The sequence below is a fragment of the Juglans regia genome, chromosome 6, assembly GCF_001411555.2.
Source record: "Juglans regia cultivar Chandler chromosome 6, Walnut 2.0, whole genome shotgun sequence".
Classification (NCBI taxonomy): Eukaryota; Viridiplantae; Streptophyta; class Magnoliopsida; order Fagales; family Juglandaceae; genus Juglans; species Juglans regia.
The window spans coordinates 24,220,474-24,230,517 of record NC_049906.1 but is presented as its reverse complement, the minus strand read 5'-3'; the positions used below and the strand labels follow the sequence as shown (position 1 = coordinate 24,230,517).

Sequence of the window (10,044 nt, the reverse complement as noted above, 5' to 3'; positions counted from 1 at the left end):
ATTTTGTGGTGGAAGAAAAGATATCAGTTTGGTACAAAAAATTTCCAAGTAACTCCTCATCTAGAGAACCCATATGGAATCCGTTTGTGTAAAGCCTGGTTGGCTTGGTTAAGATAAGCTTTCTGTTTTGGCTGGCCTTCAATATGACTCAAACTTTTAATGTAAGAAGAGATGGTGTTTAATGGCACTAATACTTTTTATAATTTCGTCTTATCAATTGTCAGCATATGTGTTTTTGTTAACATAGCTTCTTACTGATCTGGGGGCTTTCTTTAATAGCATGATTTTCAGTTACTGCTTAGTTTCTTCAATATTATGATAGGGCATGAAGAGTTCGGGTTCTCAGTCCGGGTCAAGTTCTAGGGGTGTAAGATGGGAAGACCAAGGTAGTTTGGAAAGACCACTTTGCTATTGTGGCTGCCAAGCGAAGCTATGAATTTCTGGAAAAGCAAATAGCTTTGGAAGAAGATTTTTTAATTGTCCAAACTATAAGAAGAAAAAACAATGTGACTTCTTTGAGTGGATTGATCTTCAAAGTGAGTAAAACAGCTGCTGTAAGATGGCATTGGAGTTAGCTGAACGGAGAAACGACAGGATTTTTTAATGTTAATTTTAAAATATTAATGTTAATTTTTTAATGTTAATTTTTTAATGGCGTTGGAGTCCTCATGAACGGCTACGCATAGAAGAATCCAAATTGAAAGCAATGGAGAAGAAATACAACGGAGTTTTGAAGCTGTTAATTTTATCATGGTTATTTTTTATTTTTGTTTGTGGGGTAATTTTTATGAATCCAACTAATTACAATGTATCTCGGTCAGTGCTACAACTCATGTAACCCGTTGTACTTGTTGTAACACTTTAATGTAGTTACTATTTTCTTTTTGATACTTGATCCTATAATTACTTTGTGCTTACTCATGGATGTGATATCAGTTGTCCTTGTACTACCGAATTGAATTTCAGCTTAACATGTTCATTCGCTTTCAATCTTATTTTAATAGGAATGAGACAGGTCTTTTTTATGCACTAGACCTTGGAGGTTTGTTGTTATAATTGATGACCTTGGAGGTTTTTTATTATATATATATAAATATATATAATTGTTGCAGATCATATTTAATTAGGAGACAGAATTTTGAGTTTTGTTGGAGCATGGCGGGCTTTAAATTTCTTGACTGGAGCTGTTATCGAACAAAGGAAACTCTGAATTGTAATTCCATCACGTTGCTATTGTATTGAAAGCGAGAATATTATGAATTATTGGTGTAATTTTATACACAAATTTCTGGTAAACAAAACCGATTGAAAGCTCCTTAATTATCATTTTATTCAATTTCAGATGTTTACATTGACGAACCTTATTGGTATATGCCTTTTGCGAGCTCAATGTTGATGGGATTACAATGCAAAATCCATCCTTGTTTGGTACTTTCTTGTGAAAATTAATAAAAAAATAGGTAACAATCTCTATAAATATAAACTTGATGTTTTGCAGCCAAGAAAGAGTCCAAGAGAAGAAATCTCCTAAGACCTGAGGACTTCTCGAAGGCTCTTTATACATTTGACATTGGGCAAAATGATATTGCTGCTGGTTTTCAAACAATGAGCAATGAGCAATTTAAAGCAGTAATCGCTGACATCATTGGCCAGTTTGCTGCAGCAATCCAAGTAAGTCATACAGCATCTGTACCAAGAAGGGGCAAGAGCATACTGGATACATAACACAGGCCCCATTGGCTGCTTGGCAGTGACCTTAAACTACTACCACCGCCCACTTTCTGGCATTCTTGACCAACATAGTGCGTCATAGCTCAAAATAACATGGCTGAAAAGTTCAATAGGCAGCTTAAAAAAAGTATCATCAGCCTAAAGGAATAGCTACCTGATGCTATCTTAACATATGTGGATGTCTTTGCAGCGAAGTATAAACTAATCAGAAATCCAAAGAAGGAAGGTAATACCGAAACTCAAAACTTTCTTTTTGCTACTGCCATGATATATTTACCTATACCAAACCAATATGATATCTACCACTCTTCACATGAAAATGAAGTGCCACCAAATATCTTTAAACAATATAAAGTACCACCAAATATCAATGAAGTGCTGCCATGATAACAAAGATAAATGGCAGTGAAGTGCTGCCATGATAACAAATAATGTGTCTCTATTTGTCACCAAGGGAAAAATCAATAGAGCTATATCAAACACCATGGCATAGCTTCCTTCATATGACTCGAATACCTTCCTCAGCTGCTCCTCGTATGACTCAAAACCTTTAGTTTCCGCATCCTGCTGCATCAAATAAAGAGTAAGTTTGACATTTGTGTCCTATCAAATAATCCCACCAATTTAATTTAGCTAAAAGAGGGAAGAAATCACATACTGCTTTATAATAAACGTTGCATGCACTATGAATCCAAATGTTACGATATGTTGTCAGTTGTTGTTGGCCCAAAATCCCTACAAAAAGAACAACAATCTTTATTAGCTTCTTTAATTACAAAGTGATAAAACACAAATAACTATAAGGCTACTATACCTTACTGAAGGACAATTATTTTTAACATGTCCCTCATTCTTGCAAATGTTACAACGTCTTTTCTTTGTTGTTTGTGTTTCCTTTGGGTTCTTCGCTCTCAAAGATTTTGGACGCCCTTTTGTGGGTACCCGTGGAGGATCTTGCACCGTTTGCGAAAAGTTCGATACAACTTGGCTTCTTACTATTTGATCATCATTTGCCGGCACTGCTCGTGAACATTCTACATGCTCGTCCATTACAAGCATCTCTTTGTGAACCTTCTCCAATGCAAGTGTGAAATGATTGTGTTTTTCTGCTGATTGGGATGCAAGTTCTACAATGTCATAAAGTTGTATCATTGACTTGCTTCTTCTCATCGTAGGCTCATCTACTTCCACGCTCACTTGTGCATCACAACACGGAATGTGGGGAATGGGTTGACTCTTAGCATTAATAGTCCATCTGTCTAGAACATAATGCTCTGGCAATCTATTTAACTTCGCTTTCTTGCCAAAAACACACAAGATATGCCTACAAAGAATCCCTATAAACTCCCACATATGGCATGTACATGTAGCATGTTCTCCACTACCCTCCAATATCATATGCTAAAGAGGTGTTTCTTTACCATGAACTGTCACTCCATATGTCTTCGCCTCACCAGTCAGAGACAATCTTCTTGCTTGGTACCGTAGACTATTAAACAACTCATCTTGGAAGATGATGAAAGATTTTCTTGTATAAACCAATGCTGCCTCCTCTTCAATTTTAAAAGGTGTCTTCATTATCGCTCGGGTAGATTTTCTCCGGACATCCTTCTCTTTCTCTTTAAAGTAACGTGCATCTATAGCTTTTTCATATTGATGCACAAAGTCACTAACCATAGTGCTTGAACGAACATAATCTTTGAAAAATTTGTTCATGCTTTCACTCCTCTGAGTTGTTGACATACCGGCACAGAATGTTGAACGCAAGTAGGCGGGTACCCACTTATCCCGTCGGCTGTAAAGATTTTGCAACGAAGTATTTTCTCCTAGGTCATACTTCACCACAATCAAATTCCATTCTTGCTCGAACTCATCAGTAGTAATTGTTTCATGGATGCAATGACGAAAATCTTTTTGAAAGTCTGGAAATTTGTTGTATACATAGGTTAAGTGTTCTGGAAACTTTTGTAAAATGTGCCACAAACACAACCTATGAGTTGTATTCGGGAGTACCTCAACAATTGCCTTAGCCATTGCCTTGTCATCATCTGTAATTATAGTTGAAGGGGCACGCCTAAGCATTGCCTGTTGCCATGTTCTTAATAACCATATATATGATTCCGCCATTTCATTAACTAATAAGGCACACCCAAACATTATAGTCTGATGATGATGATTAACTCCAGAAAATGGCACAAATGGCATCTTATAAATATTGGTCAAGTAAGTGGCATCAAATGTAACAACATCCCCAAAATATTGGTATGCAGCTCTTGATCTCGCATCAGTCCAAAAACAACTTCCCATACACCCATCGTTATCAACTTGCATGGAGAACACAAACCCAGGTTCTTTGTTTTGTCGATCAAGAAAGTAGGAATATAGCCTTTGTGCATCACCCTCTTCAAATATTTTTCTCCTTTGGCTTCCCAAGTAATTTTCTACATCCTTCCCAATACAACCGACATTAAAGTCACCACCTGAATCTTTACTCAATACCGACATTATCTTCCTTGTCGGTACACCAGACTCATACAAGGTCAAAATAAGTTTCTTTTGTACTTTACTAACTCCCCTATGTCCACGAAGGAAACTAGTACTTCTCGGTGTAAGCAAAATATGATTATGTCCAACCACAAACTTGTTGACTATCCACTTTTCACCATCTTTCTTTATTCCCATTATTGCTTTACATCCAATCTTTATCTCAGCAGGTTTAGGCATTATTCGATTGGTTTCTTTCCTACTAACCCGCCGAAATCATTCTCTTGTGCAAACATAGTCTACTGCACAACGAGTTTTATCATCTTTCGACAATCGAGTATGATTTGTCTGGATTGCAAATCCTTGTCACCTTGCATATGCCTTATAAAATGCTTGGGCATCTTCGACCTCCTCAAATACCATACCAATGAATGGCTCCAACGGAGCACTACTCGAAGAGGGAATCACATTTACTCCATCTTCGACTTCGACATTAACCCCATCTTCAACATTCACATCACCTTGTACCTCAACACTTTCAGCCTCAAGTTCACCCTCAAACTCATCACTATCAATATTATAAATTGGTTCCTACCATACAAAACCACATGATTATGAACAAGCAAGTTTTGGGAAATCACCAAAATACATTATGTCATTTGCATCTAAAGACAAATTATAGATTGCAGAAAATAAAATAAACAAGTATTTCTAGATATTTTGATAAGTACCATGAGATTGTTAACAATTTAGCTGCTTTAAATTTGCAGGAAACCACAGAGTAATGGCTCCCTACCATCGTGACAAGTAGCTCTTTCTAGGCATCATGCAAAAGGGACATTGTAAATTATTATAATTAATGATCTGCATCTCTTGGTCACTACTTCTATATATAATGTGTTGATAACAGAAAAGTATCTCCCTATCTAATTCACTAACAAATATAACCAACATTAACTTTCTATTATGTTTATCTCAAACTTTCTATTATTGGACTCAGGAAGAGGAAGTAGGAGATTCCACTCTTCTTATCTTCCTATCTAATTCACTTGTTTAACCTTTTATGAACACCATTTCTATTAAAGTCTCAATATTCTTCTTCGACACCCTTCCTTTTTCTCTCTTTCGTTTTTTTTTGTAAGCCATTTGGTTTCTTTTCATAGCCTTTCTCAAACCTTGTAATTCTAGACTTTTTTTTTTCTCCTTCATACCTTAAATTCATTAAATTTTCCCTCTTCTGCCAACTTTTCCCTAATATATTTCAAACTTTTATTCCTTTCAATGGGTTCTCACCTTAAAACAATAATAATAAGAAGGCAATATGCCTCTTTTTGGTGGATTTCTGGTTCCTCTTTTTTCTTTTATTGATGGACTATAATGATTAAAAGAGAGAGTAGCCGAAGTAAGATGAAAGAAACAGAGAGAGACAGAGAGAAATACCTGAGCTACTTCAAACTAATTAATATTGTTCCTAATTAGGTTAGTCGAACCATGTGATTGCTTCATATTATCTAGAGATGTATTATCTACCATTCCTAACTACCAATACCGGATGAAAAAAAATATATATATATCCCCAAACTAAAGAAAACAAATAATATTTTCTCTGGCTTGCAAATTTTTTTTTTTTTGCAAATAGCTTCTTAAAGATTTTTATTCTTCGTGGTATTGATGTACTAGTTTTGCAATTCCATTGGAATTTTCTTGAACATCCATTAATTAAAGAGATTCCACTACCTACAACCCAGATCTTACATTAGCTTCCAAGAGCAATCTCACAATAAATTCAAATGCTAGTCTGAACCGAATGTGTCTTTCAAACATTTTTTCAAACACATGGCCAGCCATGAACAACCAAAGCATATAGAGAAATACCTGAGCTACACCAAAGCCACTGAACTCAGCCATGACAACCTTTACTGGACGGTGGAATGGCGGTGCGTAGTGGAATAAATTACTAGGCGACGAACCAGTGGCGAGGAAAGTATGGCTAAAATCGGGAAACTCGGTTGCGGTCGGTTGCGGTTGCGTAGTGGTCGACGGAGAACTTGTGGACTTGGTGGACTGGTGGCAGTTGCCTCTGGACGTGGAGCCCAGTTCGCGTTCTAAAGCAAACGGACCACAACAATCGCATTAACCAGAATAGTTCTGCTGAAGCATGAAGAAGCACAACTATCCCATGCGCACGAGTCCATCATTACTTCCCAAGATTTGCTGACGTGTCAACACATCATTAGAGGGCTGTTATTCTTTAATTATTGATCCGACCGCTTAGCAGCGGAACTTTTTTTTAAGTGGTCTGTCATTTACTTCCATGCTGTGAGGTAAAGTTAGTTGAATTTGAATTCTGTTAGAGAGAACGTCTTAAGGCAGGGAAGGTAGTGGAATGGAGCATTAAGGAATATTTTTTGTAAGAAGTGGATTCTGTGGAGGTTTGGGAGCCCTCGAAGTACTCCCGTATCAATACAATAGCCTTCCGCATTTATTCAAACACCTAGTGTTCATCATCTCCATTCCATCAATACACTGCATGTTCATTCACTGCTCATCCTACATACAATCATCCTCAAGAATAGAAACCATTATCGAGCTCTTAACAGATAGTGTTTATCATCTCCATTCTATCAATACACTGCATATTCATTCATTGCTCATTCTACATACAATCATCCGCAAGAATAGAGACCATTATCGAGTTCTTAACATGTTTCTTCCCCTAATTTTGATTCCCCTTTCTTTGTTGAAACGGTTGAATTGATCTTTGTTCTGAATCTAGAATGCTTGAGCTATCTACTTTATTAGCTGTATTTTGTTTCGTTATAGTTTCATACCATGTGTGCTTGGATGGTTAGTAGTGCCACCATAGCAGTATAAGGTCTCTGATAAAGGTCGGAAGAATGTTGATGAGTAAGAATAAGGAGTTTTGCAAATTAGATTAGAGTGGCAACAATTTTTTTGGAACATGGAGTGGGGTGAGATTTTTTGTAGTTGCCTTGGTGCTTTTAATACACACACATTATCTGTATGCGTTTTGCTTGTTTGTTTGTATGTGTATATACATGTAATTTGATGTTCAGCTTAAGTATAATCAACGAAATAATTCCTTTCCACTACGTTACTCAGAAAAAAATATTATGGTTTTTTGGGAGCACAGATTTGCATTTTGGCCCATTTTCTGTTGTTGCCTTGGTGCTTTTAATACACACATATCTGTATGCATTTTGCTTGTTTGTTTGTATGTGTATATACATGTAATTTGAAGTTCAGCTTAAGTATGGTCATCGAAATAATTCCTTCCACTAGGTTAAGCAGAAAAAAAATATTATGGTTTTTTGGGAGCACAAATTAGCATTATGGCCCATTTTCTTACTAGAAGCAATTAGTTGATTTTATACTAAAATAATAAGAGTAAACATGCAGATTTCAAATGTTGCGAGAACTCATTCCTCATAGTGACCAAAAGAGAGATAAGGCATCTTTTCTATTAGAGGTATTTCCTTTATATCTTATAGTAATCTATTGTATGAATTCTTTCTTTCACCTTAAAATGTCATAACTGTTGAATGATGGGGTTTCTGAATCTTTTTTCAGGTTATTGAGTACATTCAGTTTTTACAAGAGAAAGTGCAGAAGTATGAAGGTCGTCCATACCAAGGATGGAACCATGAACCAGAAAAATTGATGCCATGGGTAATTTTATTTTTGCCTCTACATTATTTATGTAATTTGCAGCATAGTAGTTAAAGGAGCGGCTTAGGATGAGTTGTAAACATAGACATCCTGAGTTTGTCCTGCACTAGTAGTTCTTCTGGATTACCTAGTATGTGGTTCTGGTGAGTGGGGTCGTGTATTTGGAGTTTACTCCCCAAGTATGGGCAAGGTTCCATGTCATAAAAAAGTATACTAATTATTAACCTCATGTCTGCGTTCATGTATCCTATCCAAATAGACCTGGCTAGGTGGCGATTTGTGCCTCAAGAATGAATTGGGCCTCTAAAATTTGAGCCTTCTGTTGCTGCTTACTACTGATCGTATAATTCATGTACTGCTGTAACGTAATAATTGACATTATCTCCCTTGTTTGTAACAGAGGAACAATCACAGACCTGTGGACTGTTATGCTGATCAATCTCGAGGCATAAATAGTGGGTTTGCTTCTGCATTAGTGTTTGCTGGGAAGTGTGACGAGAAAAATATCTGTGTCTCTCCAACTGTTGCTGGAAGTGGACAGAACCCTGTAGAATCTGACATTAGTACTGCCACTACCTTTAAACAGAAGGATCATCATCCTGGAATCACCAATACAGCAATGCCCTTTCCTATGTCACTGCAGCCAAACTTCTTCACACCAGTTAGGACTAGTGGTTCAGTACCTGAAATTCCTCCTAAATTGGCTTCTGATGTCGAAAACATTCCCTCTCAGCCTCAACCACAGTTATGTCAGATGAGATCATGCTCTACTGATGGCATTGCTACAAGTGACAAGCTGAAAGAACGGGATTGACTGTTGAAGGTGGTACCATTAGCATCTCAAGTGTGTACTCTCACGGGTAAGTATAGTTGTAATTTACATAATCATTAGGTTGTGCATTTTTTGAAAGGTAAGTCTGTCTTGTCTGCACGTAATCTTGAGACAAACTCTTAATCTCGGTTTGGTTCTTGTTAATTTGTTATTGCAGATTCATGTCTGATAAACACTAATGTACACACTATCAACACAACACTAATGTACACACTATCAACACTCTTAGTGAAATTGCAGATTTGGGAAGCAATCTAGCAGAAGAGCAACTGGACCTCCATCTACTATTAAGGTATATTGGATCTGTAGATTCGGAATTCCAAGTCTCTTATCCATTAAAATCTTATACTGATTTTATTACACATTCAACTTCCATCTCTGTCAAACTACATCAATGTGCCTAAATTTTATCAACCATTTCTGTCAAACTACATCAATCTACTATTAAGGATATTGGTGTTCCCTCAGCAATCAAGGAACCACACGCTCTAGAGCTGCAAGCACTGAAGAATCCGATCAAGTTCTAAAAAGGCTCAAGACAGGCAAAACCTAATTTGACAATTTCATTCTTTTCCTTTTTATTATTTATATAAAATGATTTTTTGGGGGTAGCCTATATCATCTTAGAGGGGTTTATTCATATCTTCTGCTGGTTTATAAACTATTTAATTGAGACCAAGGTTGATTGTACATGTAGCGTCTTTGAGTTAGATTGCTAGGATCTACAGATTTCCCTGCAAAATAGTATGTATTATTTGTCATCTATTTGTTGTCATCACACAGGCTTCCATATTAACATTGAGAAGCTGTTTTTTCAATGAAGGCTTCCATTCATGTAAAGTTTATTTGAATATTACTTTTCTTGACTTGTGAAATGTAAGAGACTTTTTTTCCATTTCGATAAGAGAACTTACATTCATTGTGGCTGCTTGGGAAAAAAGCCGTCTTTTAAGGATTTTACAGATTTACTGAATTGAATACCTAGTAAAGGATATGATACTGGTACTACTGCTTTACTACTAATTTACAACCATCTGATGTGGCAACACGTCATTTATAAAAAACAAAAATAAAGTGACCAGTTCAAAATGTCTTTGCTAGGGTATTAGACATAACGTGCATCCATCTCTCTCATTCAAATGTGCCTCTCTTTCTATTTCTCTCATGATATTACTAGGCCTAATTTACCCATTCTGAATAAGCCAGTTGCGGCCATCGGCCTATGCCTCCAATGCCACGCCACGCCTTCAGGTAAACAACCGCCCATCTCTGTACCTCCCTCTCTCTAATTGGCCACAAATATGCCC

General features: G+C 36.7%; 2 protein-coding genes across 2 annotated transcripts; one reads left to right on the top strand and one right to left on the bottom strand.

Annotated features, from left to right (window-relative positions):
• Nucleotides 1–2,040: 2,040 nt before the first annotated feature.
• LOC108981567 (protein FAR1-RELATED SEQUENCE 5-like) lies at nt 2,041–4,455 on the bottom strand. The gene is made up of 3 exons (XM_035690710.1): nt 3,153–4,455; nt 2,728–3,068; nt 2,041–2,334 (listed from the first exon to the last, which is right to left on the bottom strand). The coding sequence occupies exons 1-3, from the start codon at nt 4,453–4,455 to the stop codon at nt 2,041–2,043; spliced, it is 1,938 nt and encodes a 645-aa protein (XP_035546603.1).
• Nucleotides 4,456–7,872: 3,417 nt separating this feature from the next.
• LOC109021372 lies at nt 7,873–8,719 on the top strand. Its single transcript, XM_035690709.1, has 2 exons — nt 7,873–7,905; nt 8,306–8,719. The coding sequence occupies exons 1-2, from the start codon at nt 7,897–7,899 to the stop codon at nt 8,717–8,719; spliced, it is 423 nt and encodes a 140-aa protein (XP_035546602.1). The 5' UTR covers nt 7,873–7,896.
• Nucleotides 8,720–10,044: the final 1,325 nt, after the last annotated feature.

What these genes read in the sequence shown, in the direction of transcription:
- LOC108981567 (XM_035690710.1), bottom strand. Translation starts at nt 4,455, where the DNA reads ATGCCTAAACCTGCTGAGATAAAGATTGGATGTAAAGCAATAATGGGA. An exon ending in ATATGGAGTGACAGTTCATG is followed by an intron (nt 3,069 to 3,152) that starts GTAAAGAAACAC and finishes GGGAGTTTATAG; the next exon opens with GGATTCTTTGTAGGCATATC. An exon ending in CGGCAAATGATGATCAAATA is followed by an intron (nt 2,335 to 2,727) that starts GTAAGAAGCCAA and finishes ATTATTTGATAG; the next exon opens with GACACAAATGTCAAACTTAC.